Consider the following 16,964-nt stretch of genomic DNA (forward strand, 5'->3'; position numbering starts at 1 on the left):
TCCCCTTAAGGTTTACAAGAGTAGGAGTCCCAACTTTGGCACACTATTTCCTTGTTGTTCAACAGCCTTACAATACTGTTGCTATAAAAATCTGTCCTCAGAACTTCCTGTCCCATCCTGCTGCCTGCTGGCACAAGCCATCCTCCTACAAGCTCTGGCTCCCCTGGCTGCAGTCCTGGCACATCTACATTTGGGGTCATGAGTCTCAAGTTGCAAGTGCAACCACCTTAACTTTCAGACATTCTGGTCCAGGCTGATTCTTGCCTAACTCCCATTTGCTTGCTTGCTTAATTTTTTACAGGTAGCAGAATGTCTCTGGACACTTTGCCTACATTTATGAAACCAATGATGACTCCAAAGTTGTCCAGAGGTCTACTTATAGTGGTGTAAAATGGGAGGGTCCTGTGGAGCTCCTGATCAATCAGGCAAGGAACAAAGCTCTCATTAGAAGTGAAAGCTCTCAAAGCTTTCATTGAAAGTCATGGACCAGCCCTGGCTCAGATGGTTGGAGCATCATTCTGTACACCAAAAGGTTCTCGGTTCAATCCCTGGTCAAGGCACATATACCTAGGTTGTGGGTTTGACCCCTGATTGGGTGCATGTGAGAGGCAACCGATCGATGTTTCTCTCTCACATCAACATTTCTCTCTCTGTCTTAAATCAATAAAAACATATCCTTGGGTGAGGATTAAAAAGAAAAAGAGAAAGGCATGGATCAATCAGGCATAAAGTCAGTAGTGAGTATACTGAAAGGCACTGACCACTTCTTGGTGGGAAATCATGCTGTTTCAGATAGACTGAACAGCTTTCAGAACTCCGAGTCACTGCTCTGACCCCAGGAAATCCCAAACGGAATGGGAGTTCTAGAGTTTGAATAGCAAATAACCTTACTGTGCAAAAACAAGAACCAAATCCACATGCTGGGGCTGTTTTAGGATTATCCAGAATTCTAAGAAGATTCCTTTGGATAATATGTACTGAGCCTGGCTTCGGTAATGCTTTGAATTAAGCAGCCCATTGTATCATTATTATGTTTCTTTATTCTCATTTTACTATCCAAATAATGCTGATATTACTCTGAAACTCACCGCTGGGTATTTCATTGTGCAATTCAAATGATAAGAATACCACTGGTTCTCCTGAAGATTTCAGATTTCCATTTTTATGGTGTCCATTTTCTTACTTTTATTTTTGCAAATGGTACATTTTGCTCTTTATAAAAACCTTATTTTTGTGGTGCTATTACTTGTATAATGTTACTTTTGTCAAATACCACTTACACTACAGTTTGGGCTTAAGAGTGAGTCTCAGATTCTTCCCTTATCCTCCTGACCTTGTTAAATAGCCTTTTGCTGGTCTGAGCTAAGCAGAACAGTAAATGTACTTAATTTTCCTTGGCACAGGTTTGGGTTTGAATTATGTGACTATGTGAACATGAAAAGTTGTTGCAAATGTTATAAATTATGGTTTTTATTTTTTATTTCATTTTTCAATTACAGTTGACATTCAATATTATGTTTTATTACTTTTAGGTGTACAGCATAGTGGTTAGACAATCACATACTTTACAAAGTGTTCCCCTACTATTTCCAGTACCCATGTGGCACCCATAGTTATTACCATATTATTGACTATCTCCTCTATGCTGTACTTTATACCATGACTATTTTGTTAACTGCCAATTTGTTCTTCTTAATTCCTTCACCTTTTTCATCTAGCCCCCTTAACTATCCTCCCATCTGAAAACCCTCAGTCTGTCTGCTCTCTGTATCTATGAGTCTATTTCTGTTTTGTTTGTCTATTTTGTTCTTTAGGTTCCACATATAAGTGAAATCATATGGTACAGTCAAACCTCTTTTCTTGATCATCTCAGCTCAGGAACAATTCAATTCTTCATCAAGCTGTTCACAGAAAAAATGTTGCAGATGTTGAACAGAACTTTGGTCTCGATTCTCCACCTGACAACACTTTCATGCTAATACCTGTATTTTCAGTATGTGTCTCTCAAGTGACAAAGGAGATTTGGTTTTTGAACAAACTGCTTCTCAAACAGTTTCCCACAATGAATTAAGTTCAAGAACCAGGTTCCACTGTATTTGTCTTTATCCGATTTATTTCACTCAGCATAATATCCGTTAGGTCCACCCACATTGTTGCAAATGGTTAGGTTTCATTCTTTCTTTTTACAGCCAAGTAATATTACATTGTATAGATGTACCACATTTTTTTATCCACTCAACTACTAATGGACATTTGGGCTGCTTCCATATCTTGGCTACTGTAAATAATGCTCCAATGAACACAGGGGTGCATATATCCTTTTAGGTTAGTGTTTTGGATTTCCTTGAATATACAGTCAGGAGTGGAATTACTGGGTAACATGGTAGCTCTATTTTTTTTTTTTGAGAACCCTCCATACCGTTTTTCATAGTGGCTGCAGCAATTTTCAATCCCACCAACAGTGCACAAGGATTCCCTTTTCTCCACACCCTCACCAACATTTGTTGTTTGTTCATGTATTGATGTTAGCCATTCTGACAGGTTGTGAGGTAGTATCTCACTGTGGTCTTAATGTGCATTTCTTTGGTGGCTTAGTGACACTGTGCATCTTTTCATGTTTATTGGCCATCTGTACATCCTCTTTGGAGAAGTGGCTATTCAGGTCCTCTGCCCATTTTTTAATTGGATTATGTATTTGGTGCTGACTAGTATGAGTTCTTTATATATTTTGGATATTAATCCCTTATCGTGTTTTTTATATTAGAATTTGTTTAAATTAGTAGCCAATTAAGAAGCACAGAGTATGATTGGTTTCTGTATCTCTTAAGTCTTTAACTTTCTCCTTCTTTGCAATTTATTTATTCAAGAAACTAGTATTTTTTGGACTATAAGACACAACCCTCCCACCCAATTTGGGAGAAATAATGGTTGTTAATGCTGCTGTTGAATCCTGTTTACATTTACATTGGTGAAGTATCTTGTTATTTATGTTATTAAATATTTTACCACATTTTTTGCTTCAAAAATTTTTTTTCCTATTTTCCTCCTCTAAAATGTAGGTGCATCTTATTGTCCAAAAAATATGGTATGTCATTTGTTTCTGATGGTCTAAATTTTGATGATGGCATCCATGTAATGTTGTTTAACTTTTTTTTTTGGTACTTCTATAAATTGATAGTTGGGTCTCAAGGTTTAATCACATTTAGTATTTTTAGGTGGGGTAGAGAGGAAAACCCTTCATAGTAGTATTTTGATCTTCTATCAGGAAGTACCTGTGTCAACTGGCTGTCTTTCTTTTTGAGATCCTAGCAATTATTGATGGTTAATGCCTAGATCCATTACTTCATGAGGGGTTGAAAAATGGTCATATTCTGAATATATTATTCTTTCATTAATTAGCTGGAATACTTTTATAAAAAGACATTCTTTCTAATGTCCTATTTGGTTATCCATTGGAATAGTTAAAGTCAAGAGAAATACTTCATTTTTACCCTTTATTGAGCAACTCTCGATTAATAAATTGGTTCACCATAATACTCCACTGGTGATCAGTAAGTTCTTTTAACTAACATGAATTTAAATATTGGATATGTTTCAAATGAAATGTTGTTTCTACATCTATTAATATGGTTCTATGATAGTTTTCCTCTAATCTGTTAATATACTGAGTTACATAAATTGATTTTTAATGATAAATCAACCATTCTTTCTACTAGAAACCCAACCTGTTCACAGGGACAATTTTTAAAATATATTGCTTGATTCAGATTGTAAACATTTTGTTTAGGTTACTTAGATCTGTGCTTATAAGTAAAACTGGCCTATACTTTTCTCATATTGTCACTGTTAAGTTTTGGTATTTAGGTTGTGCAAGTCTCAAATGGAGTATGGAACATTTACTTGTTTTTCTATTCCATGAGAGAAACTGTAGAAGAGTGGAATTATTTTTCCTTGACTGTTTGGTAAAACTTGTAAAAATGCCAAGGCTACTGCTTGTTTGCTTTGTAAACTGAAAGTTACAGAGAGAGAGAGAGAGAGAGATCATAAATCCTAAGTGTACAGCTTGATTTTTATCGCAACAGCGATTTCATTCCTTCATGCATCTCCTCGGCCTGACCCTGAATTTTGCAAGAGATCTGATGAGTCAGAGAGAAGAGTACGTACATTAAAAGAGCTGCACTCTGTTGATAGGAAAAAACATTTAGAAGGCTTGGAAAGGGCTATTATAAATTCCATTCAATAGGCAACCAAGGTAAATGAAGCAGTGTTTCACCCACTAGGCCAAATTTATCCTAAAGGAGGTTTTTATAGAGAGCTGGCAAGATTTTAATTCAAGCTACCAATTCCTTTTCTGAGAACTACAAGATAATCAGAAAATATAACAAAATATCTTCCACTTCTTTGCAAACAAAAACAATTTTAAAGTAAACCAGTTTTTTAAAAAGATTTTGAGGCTGCAGTTAAAGATACTGAAGATGGGAGAAGATGGTAGTTAGTAAGAGCATGAGAAAAAAAGGAAATACAATCTGACCTAGTGAACCTAGGACTGAGAACCTAGGATAGGAAGCAGGATAAACTTACTTGAGAATCTGGCCAGAAGACTCTCTGGATAAATTCCCAGGTTTGCTTAAAATCGAATGCAATTGTAGGTTGCCAAATGTTTGGAAGTCTCTGCAAATGCTAGTAGGATTTTTGGCTAAAACTGACTAAGCAAATCTTTCCTTCACAATCACATACTATTTCTTTTCCCTACAATTCATGTGCTACCTTTTACTTCAAGTGCTTAACTGGAAACAAAATCCACCTAGTAACACTGAAACAGTGCCAACTCCCCCAACTGTACACTTGATTGGCTACCTCCATTACCCACCTGTTCCTGGTCAGATGATGAACTGAATACTCTCAAACTTCGCTGTCAGCCATGTATCAGAGAGACAGGAGCAATTTAATAGTTTCAGGGGAAAATACACTTTTCATGATACAGCAAAATCTTTCAACGAAATCTTAACCATTCCTGATACAAATGTGAAAATTTTATATAAACACTAATTTTGAGCAGTTTAAATAAACTATCTAACATAAAAGTATGAAAAAGAGAATGGTGACAGCCTCCATACCACAAGGCTAGGTAATCAGATTTGTAGCTATCTGTTTCTGTCAAATCATTTGCTTAACAACTATCTATTTAGTGATTAGGGTGTCTGGTACTATTCCAGCACATAAGCTCACTCAAAGGAATGAGAAGACCCAAAGTTTATGTCCTTAACCTTGAAAGAGTAGAAAAGAAGTATCCCAGTATCTTTCTTTTTTTGTTTTTATCCTCACCTGCAGACATTTTTTTCATTGCTTTCAGAGGGTGAGGAAGGAGGACACAGGGAGGAAGGGAGTGGGGGAAAGGGAGGGAGGGAGAGGGAAATAGAGGTGGCGGGGGTGGGGGGGGGCGGACATCAGTGTGAGAGAAAAACATTAACTTGGTTGCCTTCTTATAAATGCCCTGACTAGGGACTGAACCCGCAGGCTCAAACCTGGAACCTGGGAATGCGCCCAGACAGGGAATCAAATCAGCAACCTTTAAGTATAGGTAGGGCTCATGATCCAACCAACTGAGCCACACCTTCTAGGGCAGTTTCTTTAGCTAATACTTTGAACCTTTAATAAGCAAACAAGTCAAGTATTTTTCCTACCTCAAACATTTTGTGAGCTAACATTTTTTCACAGCTGCTTTGCACGTATTCAAACAGCTAAAAGTTCAGCAATATACAAGTCAAACTAAGCCTCAAACCAGAAGGTACACATACAAAAGAATGGCTGTTCATATATTTAAAAGTACTTATTTATAATTAAGTACAAATACAAAATAGAGATGCTGTTTTCACTGACTGGATGAAGAAAAATTTTACAACAGATAATACCTACTTTTGATGACAGGGAACCAAGTATACCTCCATACTCCTTATCGGTGGGAATTTAAGTTGATGTATTTTTTTGAAAATGTACATACCCTTTGAGCAAGCAATTAATCTATTAGGAATTAATCTATTAGGAATTTATTCTACAAATACACTGGCAAGGGAAATGCAAGGATACATGTACAAGATGTTCACCACAACATAATGTAACAGTAAAACAGCTGGAAATAACTCAAGTGTTCATGAAGAGGGAATTGGCTGAGTAAAATTAGAGCACAGGAACACAGTGGAACACTATTACACCACAAAGAAATGCAGCAGACCTTTATGTACTGGTATGAGATGTCCAAGGCAAAATGTTAAGTGAACAAAAGGAAGTCATAGAACAATCTGTGTAATATAATTCCACTGATAAAAAGCAGTAAAAAAAGATAGTAATATATAATATGAATAATAAAAATTTCTAGAAGAAACTGGGACAACTGTCACTGGACAACAAAAATAATTTCTAGAAGAATTTCCAAGAAAGAGTTAACTGCAAGTATCTTGGGAGTACAGGTGAAGTGATGGAGAGAAAGGACTCTGGAGGATTTTTACTTTCTTTAGAGTATATACCTTTTGTATGAATTCCTCACCTGAGTATTTTTATATTTTAAAAATTTATCAGTTCAGAGATGATGTGAAATTCTTGTCAAGTTATAAGCTTACTGCAATGTAAATAGGCAATGCCTAAAGGAAATCAACTCATTTCCATAACGTATAACAGACAAGGAACTGGGACATCAATTACTATAGCTTGCTGTTTATGAAGTACTTGCAGTAATTAAAATGAAGGTGATCAAGAGACTGAGAAAAATAAAAGGAAAGGGCAAAGTAGCTGCAAAACCCAAAATATTACAGACTATTATAATACCTTCTTTTCAAAATTTTGGAAAGAGAAGTTCCAATTCCTACAGATTTTTTAACACCACAGACCATGCTAAAATTACCTTTCTTACTGAGGTATTATTGACATGAAACATTACATTAGTTTAAGATGTACAACATAACTTGGTATTTGTATTAAAATTATTTTTAGTATAGCTAAATTGAGTCTTAGCAACCAATTACAAAAGTAGTTTCCTGAAACTTACCAAGTTGGGAATGGAAATAGCAGGAAAAAAAGTTGAGGAGTGAAAAGTAGAAAAGGAGGAGACAGAAAATAGAATTAGAGAAAGGAGTAATGTCTGTTAGTATAAACAGGAAAAGGGTAATGTTAGAGAGATTCAGTTCCCACAGTAATATAATACTATACCTAACAGCTGGCTGTGTTCCCCTGTGATGGAGTTCTGACTTGGGTCTGAAAAACAAACAATTGAAAAGAAAAGAAAAAAAAATGAATGACCAAAACAAATAATTTCTTAAAAATCAACAACAAAAGTTAACAAAGGAAATAAGCAAAAAAATTTTAAGTACTTAAGAAACATTAATGAAAGATAATAAAAATATAATGAACTATTATAAAATAACTGTATTGCTTCCTTGCAAAGTTAAACAGAATTATCACATGACCCAGCAATTCCACTCCTAGGTACATATCCAAAAGAAATAAAAACAGGGTCTCAAACAGGGACTCAAACAGGTACTTATATGACAATGTTTATAGCAGCATTATTCACAATAGCCAAAAGGTGGAAACAATCCAAGTGCCCTTCAATAGAAGAATAGATGAAACAAAATGTGGTATACACTTACAATGGAATACTTTCAACCATAAAAAATAAAGTTCTGATACATGCTACAACATAGATGAACCCTGAAAATACTATGCTAAGGGAAACAAGCTGGATGCAGAAGAACAAATATTGTATTATTCTATTTATATAAATTATCTGGAAAAGGCAAATTTATGTAGAGAGAAAGTAGATTACAGGTTACCAGATGCAAAAGGAGTGGGGAATGGGATGCTATTGTTTAATAAGCAGAGTTTCTGTTTGGGGCAACGAGAAATTTTGGAAATAGTGGTAGCGATTGCACAACACTGGGAATTGCCATTAATGTCAATGAATTGTGCACTTAAAATGGTAGATTTTATTTCATATATATTTACTAAAATAAAAAGTAAATTAAAATAGTAACACAGGTTTAATGAAGCAATACTAGTTTTATAAAGCAGAAGGATGATTCGGGGCCTACAACATCAGTTACACTTTCTCTTTAGTAACAACGGAACATATGACATACAACCACAGCAGCTCAAAGTCAAGAAGACACAGGTAAAGCACTCATAACTATTAGCAGATATGGCCTCATTCGACTTTCAAATAAAATGACAAAACTGGATTTTATAAATATCTATTTCTTCAGTAATTTATTATAAAATTAGTGGCTATAAGCCAAGTTCCTAATGCAAAGAGATACTGACTATCACCATTTAACAACCAACCACTTGCTTATTTTAAAGGTTTGAAAAGCATTAAGGGCTAAATATGGAAAATAGCTCTACTTTCCTCAAAGATTAAGTCTCTTGTGACACAGAGGATTACATCTGGCTTCCTCAAATGTGTCTGGGGAATAAAAATTTTAGACAGGGCGTGGAGGGGTAAGGGGTAAGAGGGTGGTCTGTGAGCAACAATGGGAAAATAGGTTACACCTTTATTTTCATGAACCTCTAACTAAAGTTTACTCTAGGCAACAAATTACACAGAAATACCTGTGATTTTGTCAACAATAAATATCAGATATTTTCCTATCACATTAACAGTTCTGCATATATTGCAATATCTTTTAGGTTCAATATTACTTCGAAATTATAGTAATTATTTAAATGGATGCTAGGTCTTACTCAATGCATTGACAAAAAAAGCACTTCTTAGATCACACGTTTAATATTCTATGACTATACTTTAATATAATGGGGTTATTTTTACTCCTATGTATATGTATGTGTGCATATTATTTTATGCACTTAAAAACATAATACTGAAAAGGAATTTGTAGGCTTCAGGCTGGGAGTGTGGTCCAAGATACAAAAAAGATGAATGATTATTGTTGTTAACAAAATGCAAATAATATTTTCCACAGTATTTATAAATATAAATATTTTGTGTATAATTTTAATTAACACTTTAAGCATCTCAGAAAGAATAAATCAGAATACTTAATAAATCCTGGTTTCTGATGTGTACTCTACAAACTATACTCAAGGAAGAAATAAAGCAGAAATCTGATTCAAAAAACTAAAGTTTCATATGTTATGTGTGTATTTTAAGATATATATATTTTAAGCATTTTATTTATTTATATGTAGAGACAGGAGAGGGAAGGAGAAAGAGGAGAGAAACATCAGTTTGTGGTTGCCTCTTGCATGCCACCATTCAAGAGGCAACCACATATCCATGCCCCCAGGAATTAAGATATATTTTTATTGTTTCATTTTATTTATGCATTCATTGGTTGATTCTCATATATGCCCTGATTGGGGGGGGGTTGAACCCACAATCTTGACATAATGGAGTGATGGTCTAACCAACTGAGCTTCCAGGCCAGGGGCCTAAGATATATTTTTGGAAGAGTTTTCATTCTTAATTTAATTTCAAAAAGTAGAAATCCCCAGATTTTCTATTCTAACATATTTTCTGCAACATAGTAGCAGGTAAACTCTCCGTTTTAATTTAAACTTGTCTTCCTATCTAAATAAATAACACAGTTCATTAGCAAATTCTTCTAAATATTCAAATAATTAATATCAATCTTTCTCAAACTCGTCCAAAGCCCTGAATGATGTGGCTCAGTGGGTTGAGTGCCAGCCAGCAAGCCAAAGGGTCACTGGTTCAATTCCCGGTCAGGGCACAGGTCTGGGTTGCAGTCTAGGTTCCAGTTAGGGGCCTGCAAGAGGCAACCAACTGATGCTTCTTTCACACATTGATGCTTCTCTCCCTCTCTTTCTCTCTCCCTTCCCCTGTCTCTATAAACAAACAAACAAACAAACAATCAAACAAATAAATACATAAAATCTAAAACAAAAAAAACCTCTTCCCAAAAAAAGGAAGTGAAGGGACTACTTCCTAACTTATTTTACAAGGCTAGCATTACCCTGATATCAAAACCACTCAAGGAACAAGAAAAGAAAATTGCTGGCTGATAAATATACATGCAATAATCTTAAACAAAATATTATCAAAATGAATTCAACAATATATTTAAAGGGACATACACCATGGTAAAATAGAATTTATCTTATCACAAGAAAAAAAATCTTCAACTACTTCTGGTGAAGATGTTAACTAGACTTACGTGGTGATCATTTTGTAGTATGTACAAATATGAAATTTCCTGAAACTAATATAAGGTTGTATGTCTATTAGATCACAATAAAAATAGAGATAAAACAGAATATGAGTTGTTCTTGCACATAAGAGACAGCAGGAATGACAGTTCCATAGCAAGTTAATATGTTAGATCTTCTCCCTTTTCCTCTCCCCATCTCCTGGCCCCTTCTCTCTTTCATATAGGGGAAAATTTGAACCCAATCATTATAGAGAAGCAGGTGTACAGATAGTATGTAAGGAGTAGAGAAAGGAAAATAGAAGTTTAGAACCAGAACTTGGGTCATCATCTAGATGTACTCTAGTAATTCTAAGGATAAGGAGGAGAGGGGTTACCAGCCTCTACTTTTCTCCCTAACACCATACCAAGATCCCTTCTCAAGATTCTGATTCCCATCTACTGTAATCAATAGGAATGCCTTTCTCAGGTGTGCTTAAGATAGAACAAATTGAGAATCTTGGATTTTACTATTTGTAGTGGAGAAAACAAATGCCTAGATTAAGAAATGGCCAAACACACGTCACACTACTGCCAAAGAGAAAGGATACAAATAATAGTCTTGATGTCTTGAGAACCTATGACCGTGTTTCTCAATTCTCTAACTTTTTTATTCTAAAACAAAGTATGATAGACTAGAACAAGCTGTCCGGAATTGCTAGGAAATGTATCTATGAATAAAAATGAAAAAACACCTCAGAATACTCAGGCAGAGCAACTATGATTTTAGAGGTGGGAGTGTAAGTGACTTTATTTAAAAAGAATTATGTCCTTCTGTACTATATCTTCCTTGTCTTCTCAACTGGGCATATGTATATGTGTGTATTCTCTAGTCAAGCTAATACTCTCCCTTTGAACACCCTTGTGTAGATCCCTGAAAGTACAACACAGATACCTGTTTTTCAATTATAATGAAAGGATGAGGGGCAATCTTTACTAATCTGGTAAACCGAACACCAACCCTTCAGAACCTGTGAACGCTTCCTTAATATATGTAAAAGCTGAAACAAGGGCAAATCTAGGCATAAATAGGCTCATGAAACCACTAGAACGAAACTGAGCATGCCTGTAAAAACCACAATTGGTAAATACCTTACGCTGAAGGGCGTTTCGGAGTATGCAATCCAAATTGTGTACTGTAGTCAACATAACATTGTTCTGGGCATCTAAGATGTGTCTGGGCATCTTTCTATTGTATTGTATCTGAACTCTCCTATTTAACATTTTTCCTGCCTATGTCACTGGCGAGAGCACGCCCAAGTTTGTCTAAGACTGGGAGTTGTCCCTTATATTACTCAAAATGAGTAATTTTAACCAAATTACTTCCGTAATAGGAACAATCTGCCAATAACTGTTTTTACTCTTCCATGGTCTTAATATTAAGCTACTTCTGCGTCATAATATAACCAATTAATACACAAAATCCTGTGATACTCTATTAGTCAAATGGTAGTTTAAATAAAAAATAGAAACATAAGCCTTCTCACAAATGCAATCATTGAAATAAGCTGAAAATATTGGGTTGGCCAAGAAGTTTGTTTTGTTTTGTTTTTGCATACAGTGGCTGTAGTAGCACTTAATTGTCTTTAACTTCACTTAAAACAATTTTGTTAGATTGTATTGTGACAGCTGTTATATCAGCATGCATTTAAAAAAACTTACTAAAATTGATGAATTTTTGTGTAGCCATTTTAATGTTGAAGATGAAAGAAAATATGCAACATTTTAGCATGTTATGATTTATTATTTCAAGAAAGGCAAAAATGCAGCTGAAACTCAAAAAATATTTGTAAAGTGAATGGAGATGGTGTGACTGATCGAATGTGTCAAAAGTAGTTTGTGAAGTTTCGTACTAGAGATTTCCTGCTGGATGATGCTCCACGGTCGGGGGAACCAGTTGAAGTTGATAGTGATCAAGCTGAAACATTAACTGTTTCAATTATACCACGTGGGAGATAGCTGACATACTCAAAATATCCAAATCAATAAAGTTATTAGTGAAAATGAAAAATGTATCTTTTATTTTATGGGAAAAACCATACAGACTTTTTGGCCAACACAGTATTTCTCGTAACAGTAATGGTATAGTCATTTTACAAGTAGGCAATTGTTCAATACATTTATCTTGAATTAATGGTAAAGAATGAAGATTTTATTCAGTATCTTGCCATGTACCTTGGAAAGTAGAGAAAAATGACTGTGGGTGGACCTCACTTGCAAAACTGCCTCTGTAAATAGTTGTGCTGAAGAACTTTACTGTTTTCCCTAGTTTGCCCACAGCAATAGTCTTTTTCTGAATTTCCTTTGATAATCACTTCATCTACCATTCTTGGTAGAGAATTTGAAGTAAATAAAGGCTATTTGTATATATTTTTTAAAGATTATGCTTATTTATTTTTTTAGAGAGAGGGAAAGGAAGGGAGAAAGAGAGAGAGAAACATCAGTGTGTGATTTCCTCTCACACATCCCCAACTGTGGACCTGGCCAGCGACCCAGGCATTGTGCTCTGACCAGGAATCAAACCAGCAACTCTTTGGTTCGTAAACCAGCGCTCAATCCACTGAGCCACATCAGCCAGGGCTTGTATTTTGCTTCTAAAACACAATGTGTAAGGTCTGTTTTCATTAAAGATAGAATAAGTAATTTCATTAATAACACAATCAGTAGTGAAGACTGTTGCCTAATTGTTTAGAAAAAGTAGACATGACCAAATGCATATATAGCAGGACATTTAGCTTGTTATGCATGCTACTATCTGTATTATCTAGATTTACTACAAAAACTATTTCTGAATGTCAAATAACTTTTTTAAGTTAAAGATTTTATTTATTTATTTTTAGAGGGGGAGAGTGGAGGGAGAAAGAGAGGGAGAAAAACATTGATTTGAAAAAGAAACCTCAATGAGTTGCCTTTTGCACGTACCCTGACCCAGATGGAAACCACAACCCAGGCCTGTGCTTGGACTGGAATTGAACCTGTGACCTTTCACTTTGCAGGACACTGCTCAACCCACTGAGCTACACTGGTCAGGGCAGAATACCAAATACCTGAAATTACCAGTCTTAACACATTTCTAATTTTCTGGACTGTGACTTTTAAAAGATCAAAGAAGCATAAAAATTATAAGAAATCACCTGACTAAAAATAGGCAAAGATGATTAATTGGAATCAAAGACAATTACTCTAACATTCACAATTATTAAATTCTTCTTCACTGTATGGGTAGGGAAACCTAAGAGAGAAACAAGTTGAAATAAGGTAAAATCTGAAAAGCCTATATACTCTTCACATAGATTTTGAACTTGCTGCGATTAAATTACATAGACATGAAAATTTTACATGAGATTGTGTTTAAATTTTATGTAAGATTAATGCTCTGGTGGGTATGGCTCAGTGGACTGAGTACCGACCTGCAAACCAAAGAGTTGCCAGTTTGATTCCCAGTCAGGGCACATGCCTGGGTTATGGGCCAGGTCCCTAGTCGGGGGCGCACAAGAGTCAACCACACATTGATCTTTCTCTTCCTCTCTTTCTCCTTCCCTTCCCCTCTCTCTAAAAGATTAATTGTGTTTACATTTAAATAAGTAGATGGGTGAAAACAGCAGGCAATTTTAGCCAAAGCAAAATTAAATAATGAGATGAAAATGTAAAATAATATATACAAAAAGTTAATAAATCATTATTTCTAGTCTTACCCCAAAAAGGAGAGCAGAAAGATACTTCTTTAAATTTTTAATATACAAAAATATAACTTTAAAAAGATACAAAGTCAATATTCAGAAATAGATGGCATTTTTTGTACATCAACAATGAATTATGAGAAAGAGAAACTAAGAAAAAAAATCCCACTTACTATACCAACAACAACCAAAAATAAAGTACCTAGGAATAAATTTAACCAAGGAGGTAAAAGACCTGTACTTGGAAAACTATAGCGCACTGAAGAAAGAAGCTGAGGAAGATACAAATAAATGGAAGCATATACTGTATTCATGGATTGGAAGAATTAACATCATTGAAATGTCCATACTACCTAAAGTAATTTGCAGATTTGACAATTCCTATTAAAATAGCAAGGGCATGTATCATAGATCTAGAACATGGATCCAAAAAACACCCCGAATAGTCTCAGCAATCTTGAGAAAGAAGAACAAAGTTGGAGGAATCACAATACCTGATGTTAAACTATACTACGTAGTCACTGTAATCAAAACAGTCTTGTACTGGCATAAGAACAGATATATAGATCAATGGAAGAAAACAGAATGCCCCGAAATACACCCATGTCTCTGTGGTCAATGAATATTTGACAAAGAGGGCACAGACATATGTGGAGTAAAGCAGTCTCTTCAATAAATGGTGTTGACAGAACTGGACTGGTACATACAAAAAAATGAAACAACACCATCAACTTACACCATACACCACAAGAAACTCAAAATGGATAAAAGATTTAAATGTAAGTGATGATAACATAAAAATCCTAGCAGAAAACATAGGCAGTAAAATCTCAGATATCTGCACAGCAATATTTTTGCTGATATATCTCCTAGGTCAAGGGAAATAAAGGAAAAAAATAAACAAATGGGTCTACATCAAGTTAAAAAGCTTCTGCATGGCTAAAGAAACCAGTATCAAAATGAAAAGGGAACCAACTGACTGTATGGGAGAACATATTTGCCAAGGATACACTGGACAAGGGTTTGATCTCTAAAATATATAAGGAACTCATATGACTCAACACCAGGAAGACAAAAAATCCAATTTAAAAAATGGGCAAAGGACCTCACAAACACTTCTCCAAGGAGAACATGCTGATAGCCCACAGACATATGAAAAAATGCTCAACATTACTAGCCATCAGAGATGCAAATTAAAACCATAATGAAATATCACCTCACACCTGCCAAAATGGCTGTCATAAACAAATAAACAAACAAGTGCTGGTGAGGATGTAGAGAAAAGGGAACCCTAGTGCAGTGTTAGTGGGAATGCAGACTGGTGCAGCCACTGTGGGAAGCAGTATGGAATTTCCTCAAATACTAAAAATGGAACTGTCTTTTGACCTAGTAATTCCACTGCTGGGAATATACCCTAAGAATCTCAAAACACCAATTAAAAATAATTTATGCACCCCCATGTTCATAGCAGTGTTAATTACAACAGCCAAGTACTACAAACAACATTAAGTGCCCATCAGTAGATGAGTTGATTAAAAAACTGTGGTATATTGCTACTTGGACTTTTGGCTAAGATCGAGTGCAGTATCTGTTTTTACCAGTTTAGAAAACTGTAGTATATTTATACAGTGGAATAATACGCAACAGAAAAAAGGAACTCCTATCTTTTGTGACAGCATGGATAATACTGGAAACCATTATGCTAAGTGAAATAAGCCAATCATTGAAAGACAAATACCACAGAATCTCACTTATAAGAGAGTTCTAATGAACAAAATAAACTAATGAGTGAAATGGAACCAGAGGCACAGAATCATGGAACAGACTGACAGCTGTAATAGGGGAGGAGGGAGGTGTGGACTGTTTGAAAAAAGGTGAAGGGATTAGTCAAAAAATATATACTAAGGACCCATGAACAAGGACAACAGTGTGAGGAATGATTATGGAAGTGGGGAGTGATGATTGGGGGAGGGTGAAGGGGTGGTAACTGGGACAACTGTAATAGCATCAACAGTTAAAAAATAAAATTACATTTCTTTGGGAATAAAAGATATTAAGAGTTTACTTCTGCAAAAAAAAGATAATTTCTGCTGGGATTTATGGTTCGGTTCAGTCCATCTGCCATGTAAGGGATCTCTGTAGACAGCTAATTACAGAGCAAATAAATTGTGGTGCTGATGTACTTCACATACACTGCATATTCCTTAGTGCTGGTATACAATCTGTAGCATATTAATAGGGACTTAGTGAGAAAACAGTTTGGGGAGGGATTATTATTGTTTTATGGCACACATTCTGAGAATGTTCAACTAATTTATATCAATATACTAAGCTTCAAAGATAACTCCCTATTTGTCTATGCAAAATAATCATCTGGAATATTTGTTAAACTACATATTCATGGGTCATATAACTAACCCAAATAACTTCAGATTCTGCAGTTCTATGAAGTGCCCCAGGTGACTATCATAAAGCTTCATTCATTCAAAATACATTCATTTAAATATCTGAGTAATTAATAAGTTTCAGGCATTATTCTACGTGCTAGGATAGAGTATTAATTAAGAAAGACAAATTTCCTGTTCTCATGCAGATTTAGTGAGACAAAGAATAAAAGAAAATGAATGACAACTATTTTCTTTTTAAAAAAGATTTAATTTATTTAATTTAGAGAGGGGAAGGGAGGGAGAAAAAGGAGAGAAATATCAATGTGTAGTTAGTTGCCTCTTGCGTGCCCCCTATTGGGGACCTAGCCCACAACCCAGGTTATGTGCCCTGACTGGGAATTGAACCCACAACCCTTTGGCTCACAGGCCAGCACTCAATCCACTGAACCACACCAGCCAGGGCTATTTTCTTTATAACACTTATTTAAGCCAAAATTAAAAAGAGTTAATGGAGAGGCTATTTTGGATTGGGGGTGAAGGCCTTTCTGAGGAAATAATCTTTAAGGTGTGCCCTGAATGTAAAAGAGCCAATGTGAAGATCTTCAAAAAGACTGGTCAGGGAACAGTAGTTATGCAAACACCCTAAGATGGGAATAAGCTTTGTATATTTGGAAACATCAATG

The 16,964-nt window shown here is 35.3% G+C and overlaps 1 protein-coding gene across 3 annotated transcripts in view; it reads right to left on the reverse strand.

Annotated features, from left to right (window-relative positions):
- Positions 1-16,964, reverse strand: part of SLC12A6 (solute carrier family 12 member 6) — a 98,660-nt gene that overhangs the window by 36,687 nt on the left and 45,009 nt on the right. For 2 of the 3 annotated variants that reach the window (XM_037056145.1, XM_037056148.1), the window contains one exon: positions 7,204-7,248. The exons of the other annotated variant lie outside the window; for it this stretch is intronic. In XM_037056145.1, the coding sequence (XP_036912040.1) occupies positions 7,204-7,248 (45 nt within the window). The remainder of the gene's footprint in view (positions 1-7,203; positions 7,249-16,964) is intronic. 3 annotated transcript variants of the gene reach the window in all.

Source organism: Sturnira hondurensis, unplaced genomic scaffold (genome assembly GCF_014824575.4).
Source record: "Sturnira hondurensis isolate 20B ecotype Veracruz unplaced genomic scaffold, ASM1482457v3 Scaffold0008782, whole genome shotgun sequence".
Taxonomy (NCBI): Eukaryota; Metazoa; Chordata; class Mammalia; order Chiroptera; family Phyllostomidae; genus Sturnira; species Sturnira hondurensis.